The sequence below is a fragment of the Schistocerca serialis genome, chromosome 11 (assembly GCF_023864345.2).
Source record: "Schistocerca serialis cubense isolate TAMUIC-IGC-003099 chromosome 11, iqSchSeri2.2, whole genome shotgun sequence".
NCBI lineage: Eukaryota > Metazoa > Arthropoda > Insecta > Orthoptera > Acrididae > Schistocerca > Schistocerca serialis.
Genome location: NC_064648.1, coordinates 206483678 through 206500383, shown reverse-complemented (window position 1 = coordinate 206500383; position 16706 = coordinate 206483678). Strand labels below are relative to the sequence as shown.

At 43.2% G+C, this 16706-nt stretch overlaps 1 protein-coding gene across 1 annotated transcript in view; it reads right to left on the bottom strand.

The window, feature by feature from the left end:
• Window positions 1-16706, bottom strand: part of LOC126426705 (uncharacterized) — an 82826-nt gene that overhangs the window by 49698 nt on the left and 16422 nt on the right. The window contains exons 2-3 of the mRNA XM_050088627.1: window positions 15205-15457; window positions 10588-10760 (exon numbers count right to left, since the gene is read on the bottom strand). Coding sequence (XP_049944584.1) covers window positions 10588-10760; window positions 15205-15457 — 426 coding nt within the window. The remainder of the gene's footprint in view (window positions 1-10587; window positions 10761-15204; window positions 15458-16706) is intronic.

Here is a 16706-nt window from a genome sequence, read left to right as displayed (position 1 = left end):
TTTCTTCTTTTTTTATTTGTCCTGTGGATCAATTCATGTATGACGGTTGTTGTGAAAGCGATTTATGCCTTTATGATGTTAATCTGCTACAATGAATACACATCTAAAATTATATATATATATATATATATATATATATATATATATATATATATAGATTATAACTGCCATGTTTCTATGAGCATCCAAGCTACTGTAAGCCTTTGAGAGTAGATACCGTATGTGTTGTTCCACCCTATCATAATAAACCAATTCCTCATCTTATTCCCTCACATCATATGACTGTATCGTAATACAGAATGTCACATTCTGTTATCGAATGTACACATGATATTAAGATACTCTGATATAAAACGTTTACTGTGGGATGTACAATCACTGATGACAGCAAAGAAAAAACGACTTGTGAATATATTCCCCCCACCAACTGCCTCACTTGCCATGTAAACAGTGTACCTGAACAGTGATTTGATGCATGTTATGTTACCATCGGTAACAATAAATCTACCTTATGGCATTTCTATGATCCTTACGCTGATGTACTCTCAACAAACAGATACAACGATTAGGTATATACATGTCAGAAGGTTCGTAAATTTTGACATCTGCTGAGGCACAATGTAAGTGATTTTTGGTTTCAGCATTTTTTGTAATGTAACTACCGTATGGATGGCTTAATAGTGCCATTCCGTACATGCCCTCTGTCCTTTATTTTTCAGCTTTTGCTGTATAACACTGGATAATGAGCATAAAACAGAAAATACAGTCATAAAAATAAACAATTTTTACAATTAATAGCAGCTATGTTGTCTTTTAAAAAACCATACTGCGTTGATTTTAGGCCTATGCGATGTTTTTCGACCTTAGTCCTTATGCGATCTTATTTTCAGAACAGAAAAGATGCACTATCCGATCAAAAGTAACCGAACACCTGTCAGAAAATGACTTACAAGTTCGTGGCGCCCTCCATCGGTAATGCTGGAATTTAGTGTGCTGTTGGCTCACCCTAGGCCTTGATGACAGCTTCCACTCTTGCAGGCATACGTCCAAACAGGTACTGGAAGGTTTCTTGGGGAATGGCAGCTCAGTCTACACGGAGCGCTGCACTGAGGAGAGGTATCCATGTCGGTCGGTGAGGACTGCCACGAAGTCGGCGTTCCAAAACATCTCATATGTGTTCCGTATCATTCACGTCAGGACCTTGTGTCTTAAGAAAAAAAGGTACACTAGCACGAACTCAACCCTAGCAACCGAACCCCCCGCTCCCTCTTACAAAATGGCCATAATTATGATAATATACATTTTAGACCTCTGGAATGTACAGCTTTTAAGCTTCTGCACATGCAAGGTTGCCTGTAACTGGCTTCGCCCTGCTGCAACTGCCTAATGCACAAGTGCAAAGTACTGTACATTGGGGTGACATCCAGAGCCCTAATACCGCTTCATGTTGAAAGCGCGGGAGTGGGTGTGTGGAACTGGTCACATCTGCCCCATGTGTTTCGAAACTTTGTTCTACAAGTAGAACACATGTTATTTAACATGAGAAACAGGTAAGCAATATCAGCAGATTGTATGTCCATGTCATGCACATATATGGTCAATATTGTTTAGCAATATTCTAATACTGATATTCTGCAGCGCTTATATACACACATCAGAAAAAGGTTTGCGTCACCTCGAATCAAAGAGTTCCGGAACCTGTACAGAAAATTAGAATAGAGATCAACATAAACATCATTTTCGCCCATTTTATTGCTCATGAAAACCTCACATTGCATGTTGTACCACCATACAGCGAGACCTTCAGAAGTGGTGGTCGAGACCGCTGTACACACCTCTAATACCCACTAGCACGTCCTCTTGCATTAATACATGCCTGTGTTTCTTGCTGCATACTATCCAAAAGTTCATCAAGGCAGGCACTGATGGTCTTTCGTCCCTTCAACCCACACAAACCAAACCATCATCAAGACACTATTGGTCCTGATTGCCCCACTCCTCAATGGCGATTCGGCGTAGATCCCTCAGAGTGCTTGGTGGGTCACGTCGTCTATAAACAGTCCTTTTCAATCTATCCCAGGCATGTTCGGTATGTTTCATGTCTGGACAACATGCTGGCCACTGTAGTCGAGCAATGTCGTTATGCTAAAGGAAGTCATTCACAAGATGTGCACGATGGGGCGCGAATTGTCGTCCATTAAGGCGAATGCCTCGCCAATATGTTGCCAATACAGTTGCACTATCAGTCGGAGGATGGCATTGACGTAAGTATTGGGGCTAGGCTGGCACCACCCCAAAGTACCGTTATCCAAGATGGCGGCGATGACGTCAGCTAAGATGGAGGCAATGACGTGAATCAAGATGGCGGATTTTGGTGGGAAGTTTCAATTTTGGCAGGAAAGTGCGACGCCTCCCTCGCCCATAAAAATGGCATGAAGTTCAAATTCCAACATGATAATGCGTCACACCAATCTCTACTAAGCAAAGAAAATGGCGGGAAAAAGGACTATTATTTAACCAATTTCAAGCAGGTGTGTTCTCCACTGAGTCTGGACTCCAACTAGCTTAGTCATATCGTCGCCACCAGAGGACGCCACCGTGATGTGAGACCATGACGCAAGTACCATCATTCAACATGGCTGCACCCGGTGTATCCACCACGAGCTCCAGAGCCCAACCGGCTTAGTTCATGTCGTGCCCACCAGAGGGCGCTATCTTGAAGTCACTTGATGACAAAAGTTCGTCTGCTCTTCCCACACGGACTCTGTAACCGGACACTCGCCGCATCGTCGGCCCGTGAGCGACCGCTTACATCACAGCCTCAAGCCCGCACCTTTATGCTTGTGCCAGATGCAGTCTTCCGTAAATATGCTAACTAAAGTAACACTCACATTGTGCATCTAACCTATCCATTACCTAAGTACTTAATTCCATTCCAATTTTAATCATATTCAATAAGTCAATTTACAAGTTCAATTTTCAATGATCAAATGAGAAGTTCCACATTTTCCCACTATCAGCACGTTCCTGACCTAGCACCCCCCCCCCCCCTACCCCTAGAATGCTGCATTCCTACTGGCTACTGCATTAGTCATGTGATACGACTTCATATAGGTGAGAACAGGGGTTCACTATACTTTCAACTACTTTTCAAGGTCCAGACCGCCACCTCTTCCTAGGAACCGGCGCCGAGTTTGAATTCTGGCAGTAAAGAAAGGTCACTTGGGATTTCGCTACCAACCTAAGAAAATTGTTGCAGACAAAGCTCACCACCAATAACCTAAGCCTCCAGGGCGCAACCTCTTCTTAGGGGTTGCTGGTAAAAGGACTCATCCGGCACTAGGCTGATGGAGAGAGGAAGGAGTTTACTTTATTTATTTGGGAGCAATTTATGTAGGGATGGAGAATATGTATCACAGAACACACGCTCTGACATGGCCCCATAGCATAGAGACCTGCAAACTACTCCTACATAACTCATTTATAAAGCTCTACACACACTCTTGCTAATTGGAAACCGACAAAAATAACGCACTGCACAGGCTACAGACATGCGAACCACTCATAAATTGTAAGAGGTCCGAGCAGCTGTAATTTCGATGTATTGCTCATGCGGTGCCTGCAATAGGCAAGGCATAAGAGAATCTCTGACCAGAGAGCAGTGTTGATTGCAGTAGGAACTGTGTAGCTGTAGCAGTAAAGTTGTCGCTAGTCTGGAGTCTGCTCTGGTCTGGTCTGGTGTATCGTGTTGGCTGGCCCGGTCGTGGTGCAGCGATGTCGCAGTCTGAGTATTATTGTATAAGGTACAAAGCAGCCTCGCGCGTATTTAGTAATGTTATCTCAAGTCGCATGTAAATGTTTTAAAACTCTCGTAATAATAATCTTCCTCATAAAAAGTAACTTTTAACAACCATTCATTTCAATTTAAAGAATTTACTAATTTCTCCCATCCATGATCATCCCGATTATTGCAATAGAAAAATCAGTTGCTCCCTTTCATAAATGACAGATAGGTCGGCCAGCAATGCACAGAGCTGTGCCGGAAAAATTTATTGTAAGAGCAGATATATCCGGCGACTTCATTGAGGTAAGAATTTTTTCCTTTTTTTATTCAGAATGATCTTTCAGGGCCATGACGCAGCACTGCTGTCGTCCAAAATTTACCAGGTTAAATTCACAGTGAATTATTGAAAAGTCATAAGCGAGCGACAATTTAATTGAGAGGTTAATTACATTGTTTTATTACCAGGTTACTGAATTTATTTTTTTATTGGGACGTTACACTGAATGTGAACGACATAATTATAATTTTTACTGTTGAGAGATTTAGGAATTTTTCTGTTTTGAGGTTACGCTAAATGTGAATGAATTTTGAGCTTAGATTAAATCAGAAAGAATTTTGTGTGGAGGTTAATGTGAAAAGAATTTTGTAGGGAGGTTATAAATGTAAATGAATTTTGTGGGGAGGTTACACTGTGAGAGAATTTTGTTTTGAGGTTACACCAAATTAGAATCATTATTCATATTATTTATTTTATATATTTTGTGGGGAGGTTACAAAATAATACAATACCTTTACGTCCAGATAGGCAAACAACTCGCAAATTGTCAAAATGATAGTCCATCTAAAAGACTCTGCTTGTTTAATCATCGACTGTCGAAATCGTACACCGGTCTTTATTTAAACAATTAGAGGCAGCACCGCCACCAAGTGTGTATGCATGCCGATGGTAGCTCGGGTCTGCTACGTGTTCTGAGAGCGTCTGCGAGGGGTGCGTGTACACAGACGCGCAGAAAACAGAGCAAATGCTCCCCGAATGTGGGGGTGACTGGACACAGTCCAGTACAGTGCTGTATCAAGCCTCCTGATCAGTGCATCTGGGCTGGGCGGTGGCTGCTGTGTCACATTGACAGGCAACTTTAGAACCCAGAACGAGCAGTTACGTCGTGATCGCATGGACAGATCTGACATAAATTCGATGGAATTGCGAAAAATGTGTAGGGAATAGGTATAAATTAATCGAATATACACGGAAATGCGGGGAAATTGAGGAAGTACTTGTGTTATGTTCTGGTTCGCACCGAACAGTTTGTGCATGGTATCAGGCCAACAAGAGGAATGCGAGGAAACATTGGCATCGAAACGAGAGGGAATCAGGGAGGTAATCAATTGTCTATTGAGATATCAGTGATACATGGGAGTTGACTAGTGTATTTGGTGCTTTTGAGGAGTTCAGAGATCGTTTCACCTCTAAACTTACTTGCATCTGCGTTTTAGGATAACAGAGAGTGGAGGGGTTGATCGATTGAGAAACAGCTGTAGAGGTACGATTTAAACGTTGACTGGTTCATGCTAGAGAAGGAGAAGTTGGTGCAGGTAAATTTTTCTTTTTCTTTTTTTTTTTTTTTTTTTTTTTTTTTTTTTTTTTTTTTTTTTTTTTTTTGCCGTGTTCTATCCGGATGCATGAGTCTCGTGACATAGACTGCTTTCTACTCGTATACAGCTACGTGTTCCGTATGTGGTTTAAAGCAGAGTCTATTTGCGATCGTTAACAGTAAACCTCTCGGTCATCAGAGGACTTCCACCTCATGTGTAATGAAATTTAACACATTCCTCTAAAAGAATTTTGATTTTATGCGACCCCCTGTCGCATCTAGAGTGTAAAATCGAGACTTCAGGGTCATAAATAACTTACAAGGGAACCTCCCCATCGCACCCCCCTCAGATTTAGTTATAAGTTGGCACAGTGGACACAGGCCTTGAAAAACTGAACACAGATCAATTGAGAAAACAGGAAGAAGTTGTGTAGAACTGTGAAAAAATAAGCAAAATATACAAACTGAGTAGTTCAAGGGAAGATAAGCAACAATAAGGACTATAGGAACGCCGGAGCGCCGTGGTCTCGTGGTAACGTGAGCAGCTACGGAAAAAAAGGTCCTAGGTTCAAATCTTCCATCAAGAGTAAATTTTAATTTTTTTATTTTCAGTTTATGTGACAAACTCTTATGTTTTCATCACTTTTTTGGGAGTGATTATCACATCCACAAGAAAACCTAAATCGGGCAAGGTAGAAGAATCTTTTTACCCATTCGCCAGGTGTACAAGTTAGGTGGGTCGACAACATATTCCTGTCATGTGACGCACATGCCGTCACCAGTGTCGTATAGAATATATCAGACGTGTTTTCCTGTGGAGGAATCTGTTGACCTATGACCTTACGATCAAATGTTTTCTGTTCCCATTGGAGAGGCACGTCCTTTCGTCTACTAATCGCACGGTTTTGCAGTGCGCTCGCAAAACACAGACACTAAACTTATTACAGTGAACAGAGATGTCAATGAACGAACGGACAGATAGTAACTATGCAAAAATAAAGAAAGTAAAATTTTCAGTCGAGGGAAGACTTGAATCAAGGATCTCTCGTGCAGCAGCTGCTCACGCTACCACGGGACCACGGCGCTTCTAAACACACTTTTTCCATGATGTTGCTTATGTGGCACATGGACTACTCAGTTTGTATATTTTGCTTATTTTTTCACAGTTCCACACAACTTCTTCCTGTTTTCTCGAGTGATCTGTGTTCAAGTTTATCAAGGCCTATCCACTGTGCCAACTTATAACTAAATCTGAGGGGGGTGCGATGGGGAGGTTCCCTTGTTAGTGGTAAGAGCTTGTGATGCGGTGCAAACCCTGTGTACACATTTGCTCGACTGATGTGCTGTTTACAGGGTTAGCGACGGAATGACTTGTAATTTTCACATGTCGGACGCTGCTGCTACGCGTTTATCTGTTTCCTTCTAGGATGCATCCCCCGCTAAAATTTTATATATAGGCCTGATGCAGGCATCGTATAATTTCTGAACCGTGGTGGGATTTGGAGAGTGGACACTATACGTCTCCGCAAAGCTATTTTGTGCTCGTATCATGCAACTCAAATGTTTTACGTTTCGATAACATAGTTCAGCCTAGAGAAACCGGGAAGAAGCATGTGTGTCTGATAGGTCGGAAACGTATGCGCTCTAACATTATAGCCAGTTCTTAAGTGCAGACCGTTGCAGTCTTAGGAGTGCGTGTGTTCATGTTCTCTCTCTTAGGATTACCTTCCAGGTGCGGATCCTAGACTCTAGAACAATACTTGGCTGATTTTTGTAAAAATGCATCGAGTGCCATCCGTCTGGGGCTCCGTCGCGTATAAAATAAATCTTTTGTTGAGCTTCTTACTGTCTGGTGTTATATGGCCGCACTTTGGAATCTGTTACTATACATCGATAAGGGGTGCTAAGCTCCGCTACATGGTCGCGTCTCATGCACTTGGACGGGTTAGGACTCGGAAAGCTCAATTCATTTACGAGACGTGGAGAGTAGTGGTCTTCTTATGGACGGTTGCAGGCTAATTCGCTATCTGTAATGCAGGGCTGATTGGTCAGTGGCAGTGTGAGGATGGTCTTTTACCCTAAGATGGCGAGAATGCTCTGTGACTCCCATACGCGGAGAGATAGATCGTAAATTAAACACTATGCTCGAGGTGACAGAAATATGTAGAGCGCTGTCTTGTATACTTTGATGATTTATGTGTTCAAGAATTAATTGTTAATGGGCGTACTGCTAAGTCATCTATCCATGTTCACTATGACACTCGCAACGTGGAGAGGGCAAGGTGTAGGTAGCTATGATACTGAAATTGGGGAAACATGTTGTCACATCATTGGCTGGTGCTGCACTTAGTCTAAAATTCTTTGTGCTGTTGCTTAATATTACAGTACATGGGCGGTGTCTTTTCCATCACATCCATGCATTGGTTACCACATGATAGAGTGACATCGCTTGTTTCAGTTGGGAAAGGTCATAACTGCGTCTTGTCAAAATTATGGCCAAAACCTCCGCGTGAAGAAGGTATAAACTGCGTCCTGCCAGAATTATGGACCAAATCTCCGTGTTCAGAAGGTCATAACTACATATTGTCCACATTATAGCCCAAATCTGCATGTTCAGAAGATCATAACTGCGTATTGTCAGAATTTTGCCCCAAATCTCCGTGTTCAGAAGGTCATAACTGCGTACTGTCAGCATTATGGCCGAAACCTCTGTGTTCAGAAGATCATAACTGGGTATTGTCAGGATTATGGCCCAAATCTCCGTGTTCAGGATTTCATAACTGTGTATGGTAGGAATTATGGCCCAAATCTCCGTGTTCAGAAGGACATAAGTGCATATTGTCAGAATTATGGACAAAACCTCTGTGTTCAGAAGGTCATAACTGTGTATGGTAAGATTTCTAGCCCAAATCTCCGTGTTCAGAAGGGCATAAGTGGGTATTGTCAGAATTACGGCCCAAATCTCTTTGTTCAGAAGGTCATTAATCCATAGTGTCAGAATTGTGGCCCAAATCTCTGTGTTCAGGATTTCATAACTGTGTATGGTAAGAATTATGGCCCAAATCTCGGTATTCAGAAGGTCGTAACTGTGTATTGTCAGAATTATTGCCCAAATCTGCGTGTTCAGAAGGTCATAACTGCGTAATGTCAGAATTATGTCACAAATCTCTGTGTTCAGAAAGTGATAACACTATGTATTGTCGGAATTATGGCAAAAATCACTGTGTTCAGATGGTCATAACTGCATAGTGTCTGAATTATGGCCCAAATATCCGCGTTCAGAAGGTCATAACTGCATAGTGTCAGAATTATGGTTCAAATCCCCATGTTCAGATGGTCATAACTGCGTATTGTCTGAATTATGGCCCAAATATCCGTGGTCAGAAGGTCATAACTGTGTAGTGTCAGAATTATGGCCCAAATCTCCGTGTTGGGAAGGTCATAACTGTGTAGTGTCAGAATTATGGCCCAAATCCCAGTGTTGAGATGGTCATAACTGCATAGTGTCTGAATTATGGCCCAAATATCCGTGGTCAGAAGGTCATAACTGCATAGTGTCAGAGTTATGGTTCAAATCCCCATGTTCAGAAGGCCATATCTGCATAGTGTCAGAATTATGGTTCAAATCCCCATGTTCAGATGGTCATAACTGCAAAGTGTCTGAATTATGGCCCAAATATCCGTGGTCAGAAGGTCATAATTGCATAGTGTCAGAATTATGGTTCAAATCCCCATGTCCAGATGGTCATAACTGCGTATTGTCTGAATTATGGCCCAAATGTCCGTGGTCAGAAGGTCATAATTGCATAGTGTTAGAATTATGGTTCAAATCCCCATGTTCAGAAGGTCATATCTGCATAGTGACAGAATTATGGTTCAAATCCCCATGTTCAGATGGTCATAACTGCGTGTTGTCTGAATTATGGCCCAAATCTCCGTGTTGGGAAGGTCATAACTGTGTAGTGTCAGAATTATGGCCCAAATCTCCGTGTTGGGAAGGTTATAACTGTGTAGTGTCAGAATTATGGCCCAAATCCCAGTGTTGAGATGGTCATAACTGCATAGTGTCTGAATTATGGCCCAAATATCCGTGGTCAGAAGGTCATAATTGCATAGTGTCAGAATTATGGTTCAAATCCCCATGTTCAGAAGGTCATATCTGCATAGTGTCAGAGTTATGGTTCAAATCCCCATGTTCAGATGGTCATAACTGCGTATTGTCTGAATTATGGCCCAAATATCCGTGGTCAGAAGGTCATAACTGTGTAGTGTCAGAATTATGGCCCAAATCTCCGTGTTGGGAAGGTCATAACTGTGTAGTGTCAGAATTATGGCCCAAATCTCCGTGTTGGGAAGGTCATAACTGTGTAGTGTCAGAATTATGGCCCAAATCCCAGTGTTGAGATGGTCATAACTGCATAGTGTCTGAATTATGGCCCAAATATCCGTGGTCAGAAGGTCATAACTGCATAGTGTCAGAATTATGGTTCAAATCCCCATGTTCAGAAGGTCATATCTGCATAGTGTCAGAATTATGGTTCAAATCCCAATGTTCAAATGGTCATAACTGCGTATTGTCTGAATTATGGCCCAAATATCCGTGGTCAGAAGGTCATAACTGCATAGTGTCAGAATTATGGCCCAAATCTCCGTGGTCAGAAGGTCATAACTGTGTAGTGTCAGAATTATGGCCCAAATCTCCGTGTTGAAAAGGTCATAACTGTGTAGTGTCAGAATTATGGCCCAAATCCCAGTGTTGAGATGGTCATAACTGCATAGTGTCTGAATTATGGCCCAAATAACCGTGGTCAGAAGGTCATAATTGCATAGTGTCAGAATTATGGTTCAAATCCCCATGTTCAGAAGGTCATATCTGCATAGTGTTAGAATTATGGTCCAAATCTCCGCGCAAGATCGACAGCTGGGACTGTCATATTGCAAGTGTGCTTTTTTTTATATGAAACCTTGTTGGTGATCTCCCCTTGTTAGATGCAATAGTTTGTTAGTTGACAACTATTTCTTCTCTCGAGTGTCGTTATTACTTAGTTGTAATGTTTTTCTTTTTATGTACTTTAATACGGACAGGGTTTTCAATCTGGTGGAACTCCATCTTGATTTGTTCGTTAATTTAGACGAAATTTTTTGTAGAATACCTTAATGAGCACATTGCGCGTTATTTAACAATAACGTACTTCCAGATGTGATACTCACCAGTTTTGTTCAAGTCCTTCCACTCGTAAGTAGGTCCGTAGTTGATCTCACAGCTTTTTCTGCCGACCATGGCTCTGGTGATGCGCCGAACGGCGTGCCACGTCTGGGACAGGGCGTGGTGCCTCAGGTCGTCTGCCTGCAGCGTCGTCGTGTTCCATGCCATGTTGTCCAACCTTTCAAAAATAAAATTCAGTCAGCTGATGCAATAGACGATATTCTGGAACTTAACCGTATTTTGTAGAATAGAATAGTGTAAGCTTAACCCAAGTTGCCCTTTGTTTAGCTTTTACGTTTCCCATTGACAGACGTTGCCAGCCCATTAGTGACGAATCAAGGTGCCAGTCGATTATCCTGGCGTAAATTATGACGGGTACGCGAGTCTGCTAACATATTCTGGCGAACTGATCGTTGCTGATGAAATACAAGAATTCACATACAAGGTGTCCAGAAAAGGGCTCCCTGATTTCAAAATTAAATATCTCGAAAACAAAGATCGATAGAGGAATGGAGTTAACGGTATGTTTATTGTGAAAGCTGTAAGAAGTTTATACAGCAGTTTGAAACAATAGTTACAAGAGCTGCTAACAGATGGCGCTGTACGCTGTACAGCTCATATCAGCATACATAAGTGAAATAATCGTATGAAAACAATCTTTCCAAACAATCACATCACAATGTTTTCAACATGTTCACCATTGGCACTACAGAGGTGGCGAAACGAATAATGAAATTCGCTATCACATTTCGTAGTGTCTCAACCGAAATGGATTCACATGCCACAGAGATCGCCGATTCAAGCTCGTCCAGCGTGGCGGGATCCTTCGGGTAGACCGTGTCTTTCTCTGTGCCCCACAAAAAAAAGTCACAGGGAGTCAAATCCGGCGAATATGGAGGCCAATCCATGCCCGCACCAGTAAATTTGGGATATTCCAAAGCAATGACTCGATTCCCGAAGTATTACTCAAGAAAGCGAAACACTTGTTCGGTCCGATGTGGTCGGGCTCCATCTTGTATAAACCATTCAGTACCTGGTCGATCTTCTAACGCTTGCTGTGTGGCGACAAATTGTTCCAAAATTGCAACGTAACGTGCACCAGTGACCGTTTCTCGAATGAAAAAAGAGCCAATAATGCCTCTGCTGCATACTGCAGCCCACACAGTAACTTGAGGAGAATACAGGGGTTTCCCTTCACACCAATATGGCTTTTCGGAGCCCCAAAATCGCCTGTTCTGCTTATTCACGTATCCATTCAGGTGGAAGTGTGCTTCATCTGTAAAGCAGATGCAGCCAACATCAAATCCTTCACTATCAATCATTGTGAGCATCTGATTAGCAAAGGCAACCCTTTGTTGCACAGTTCGTACGGCTATGGCCTGGTGCGTTTGAATTTTGAATGGAAACACGTGTAGGCTCTTTCTCAGTATTTTCTGCGTGCTGGAACGCTTCAAACGAGTCTCAGATCCAATTCTTCGGACGGATGACATTGGATTTCGCTGAATAATTCCAGAAACTGTGGCGATATTTTCAGGCGTAACTGCGGTTTGCTTGCGGCCAACATGCCCCACTAGATCATCAGTTACGCTGCCTGTTCGTTGAAATTTTGCGAAGAGCGTACGAATGGTTTTCGCATCGGGTCCTTTTGGAACGTTAAATCGTGCTTGAAAACTTCGCCTTGTTGCCGTAGGACTCTCTTCTAACCTGTGGTAGTCTAGCACCAGAAAAACGCGTTATTCAATGGAGTATACGGTTTTAATCTCTACGTTCGGTACGCTAACCTCCTTCCACGTTTCAATAGTGGAACGGATCGCTCTGAGCTTCGGATCACTATTTATACTAGGCATTGCGTATGGCGATTACAGCGCCATCTGTTAGCAGCTTTTGTAACTATTATTTCAAACTGCTGTATAAACTTCTTACAGCTTTTACAATAAACATACCGTTTACTGCATTCCTCTATCGATCTTTGTTTTGGAGATATTTAATTTTGAAATCAGGGAGTCCTTTTCTGGACACCCTGTACAACCATCAGCCAGAACTATGACTAGACCAGCACGGGAGACCACTTTCTAAAACGTGGAGTGGGCGCTCCCCTACAACATGTCCCATTGTCTACTCCTCGGCACCATAGTCACAGGCAGCGCTTCCACCAAAACCCACTTTTTCAAGACGCAGCCGTATCACCTTTGTGCCATTTGGGTGAGGTTGGATCTTGAGCTTTCGTGACAAGGAAGACCATACTGTGCAATGATACTCAGTTGCTCTAGTCTGTAACAAGCTATTTAGGACTCAATTCTTGTTGGACACTGTCTTAAGAAACTTCCTGGCAGATTAAAACTGTGTGCCCGACCGAGACTCGAACTCGGGACATTTGCCTTTCGCGGGCAAGTGCTCTACCAACTGAGCTACCCAAGCACGGCTCACGCCCGGTCTCACAGCTTTACTTCTGCCAGTACCTCGTCTCCTACCTTCCAAATTTTACAGAAGCTCTCCTGCGAACCTTACAGAAGTAGCACTCCTGAAAGAAAGGATACTGCGGAGACATGGCTTAGCCACAGCCTGGGTGTCTATATCAGCGCACACTCCGCTGCAGAGTGAAAATCTCATTCTGGAAACTGTCTTAAGAATTAGTACCTTGTCATCTCTGATTGCGAGATTACTAGGCACAAAACTGGATAGAACAGGCAACCACTGAGTGGGTGCTGTTGTGGCAATGCTATTAATAACATGGCCCCTTTTTAGGGTTTATAATAATTATGTATTATAATTATTTGTTATAAATGGTTGTGTATAGTAATTATGTGTTATTTATGGTTGTTCAAAGCAGGGATCCGGCAGAAAAATGCGTAAAAACTTATTACGGGTTAAGTGAACATTTTAGAGACTTTGATACGTTAAGGGGGTAGGACGTCAAAGGGGCCGACTTGGAGCAGAAGAGGCATGACAGGACATTCTAGTAACCAGTGTCTATACTTTTACAAATAAACTCATAAAACTTTGTCAGCATGACCAGGAAGGATTCAGGATTCACACTAATTGCAGAGGAAGTTCGAAAACATCATCATCATCATCATAATTTAAGGCATTATTCCTTTCAGCGTTCAGTCTGGGGCATAGCCCCCCTTACAAAATTCCTCCATGATCCCCTATTCAGTGCTAACATTGATGCCTCTTCTAATGTTAAGCCTATTACTTCAAAATCTTTCTTAACCGAATCCAGGTACCTTCTCCTTGGTCTGCCCCGACTCCTCCCACCCTCTACTGCTGAACCCATGAGTCTCTTGGGTAACCTTGCTTCTCCCATGCGTGTAACATGATCCCACCATCTAAGCCTGTTCGCCCTGACTGCTACATCTATAGAGTTCATTGCCAGTTCTTCTTTGATTTCCCTTTTGTGGACACCCTCCTGCCATTGTTCCCATCTACTAGTACCTGCAGTCATCCTAGCTACTTTCATATCCGTAACCTCAACCTTGTTGATAAGGTAACCCGAATCCACCCAGCTTTCGCTCCCATACAACAAAGTTGGTCGAAAGATTGAACGGTGCACAGATAACTTAGTCTTGGTACTGACTTCCTTCTCTTATTTTATTTTGATGATCATTCCTACCTATGTAGGTTGGCCTCAACAAAATATTTTCGGAAGAGAACGTTGGTGACTGAAATTTCGTAAATAGATCTCGCCGCGAAGAAAAGCGTCTTTGCTTTAATGACTTCCATCCCAACTCGCCTATCATATCTGCCACACTCTCTCCCCTATTACGTGATAATACAAAACGAGCTGCCCTTTTTTGCACCCTTTCGATGTCCTCCGTCAATCCCACCTGGTAAGGATCCCACACCGCGCAGCAATATTCCAACAGTGGACGAACGAGTGTAGTGTAAGCTGTCTCTTTAGTGGACTTGTTGCAGCTTCTAAGTGTCCTGCCAATGAAACGCAACCTTTAGCTCGCCTTCCCCACAATATTATCTATGTGGTCTTTCCAACTGAAGTTGTTCGTAATTTTAACACCCCGGTACTTAGTTGAATTGACAGCCTTGAGAATTGTACTATTTATCGAGTAATCGAATTCCGACGGATTTCTTTTGGAACTCGTGTGGATCACCTCACACTTTTCGTTATTTAGCGTCAACTGCCACCTGCCACACCGTACAGCAATCTTTTCCAAATCGCTTTGCAACTGATACTGGTCTTCGGATGACCTTACTAGACGGTAAATTACAGCATCATCTGCGAACAACCTAAGAGAACTGCTCAGATTGTCACTCAGGTCATTTATATAGATCAGGAACAGCAGAGGTCCCAGGACGCTTCCCTGGGGAACACCTGATATCACTTCAGTTTTACTGGACGATTTGCCGTCTATTACTACGAACTGACAGGAAATCTCGAATCCAGTCGCACAACTGAGACGATACCCCGTAGGCCCGCAGCTCGATTAGAAGTCGCTTGTGAGGAACGGTGACAAAAGCTTTCCGGAAATCTAGAAATACGGAATCAACTTGGCAGACTGGCGGAAAATAGGGAAAGAAAGTGACAGCGCTGAGAACAAAATCAAGGAGAGGAGAAGGAGACTAGCTGTACGGTTAGTAGCTACGACGCCGAGTGGCGTACGTACCTCGGTACAGAGCAGGAGTCGATGCAGTCGTCGGCCATGCGGCAGATGAGCTCCCCGACGAGTTGCAAGGACTCGTTGCGCGTGAGGCGGCGGAGCTGCGCCAGCGCGTCGGCGCACGCCTCCCCCTCCTCCCCCGCACCCGCAGGCGGCGCCAGTCCGTAGCCGCTGATGGCGTCTGCCGTGCGGACCACGGCCGACCACGCCGCGGGCTGCTGCTCCAGGGCGCCGCACGACACGAACTCCGGCAGCCGATCTGCAGGACACCCCGAGCTCTGCACTCTGACCACCCACTCGGGCTTCCATTGACCGCTCCTATCCAGGTAGGTAATGAGAAGTAGAAGAAACGAGAACAGCGAGAAACTTAACATCAGGATTGATGGTCACGAAGTCAATGAAGTTCAGGAATTCTGCTACCTAGGCAGTAAAACAACCAATGACGGACGGAGCAAGGAGGACATCAAAAGCAGACTCGCTATGGCAAAAAAGGCATTTCTGGCCGAGAGAAGTCTACTAATATCATATACCGGCCTTAATTTGAGGAAGAAATTTCTGAGGATGTACGTCTGGAGTACAGCATTGTATGGTAGTGAAACATGGACTGTGGGAAAACCGGAACAGAAGAGAATCGAAGCATTTGAGATGTGGTGCTATAGACGAATGTTGAAAATTAGGTGGACTGATAAGGTAAGGAATGAGGAGGTTCTACGCAGAATCGGAGAGGAAACGAATATGTGGAAAACACTCATAAGGAGAAGGGACAGCATGATAGGACATCTGCTAAGACATGAGGGAATGACTTGCATGGTACTAGAGGGAGCTGTAGAGGGCAAAAACTGTAGAGGAAGACAGAGATTGGAATACGTCAAGCAAATAATTGAGGACGTAGGTTGCAAGTGCTACTCTGAGATGAAGAGGTTAGCACAGGAAAGGAATTCGTGGCGGGCTGCATCAAACCAGTCAGTAGACTCACGACCAAAAAAAAAAATAAAAAATAAAAAATCCACATTCGAATCGACAATACCTGCCAAGTAGAAGTAAATATCCTCAGAGTTGTGAAGCAACTTGTTGTTGTTGTTGTGGTCTTCAGTCCAGAGACTGGTTTGATGCAGCTCTCCATGCTACCCTATCCTGTGCAAATTTCTTCATCTCCCAGTATCTACTGCAACCTACATCCTTCTGAATCTGCTTAATGTATTCATCTCTTGGTCTCCCTCTACGATTTTTACTCTCCACGCTGCCCTCCAATGCTAAACTTGTGATCCCTTGATGCCTCAGAACATGTCCTACCAACCGATCCCTTCTTCTAGTCAAGTTCTGCCACAAACTCCTCTTCCCCCAATTCTATTCAATACCTCCTCATTAATTATGTGATCTACCCAACTAATCTTCAGCATTCTTCTGTAGCACCACATTTCGAAAGCTTCTATTCTTTTCTTGTCCAAACTATTTTTCGTCCATGTTTCACTTTTATGCATGGCTACACTCCATACAAATACTTTCAC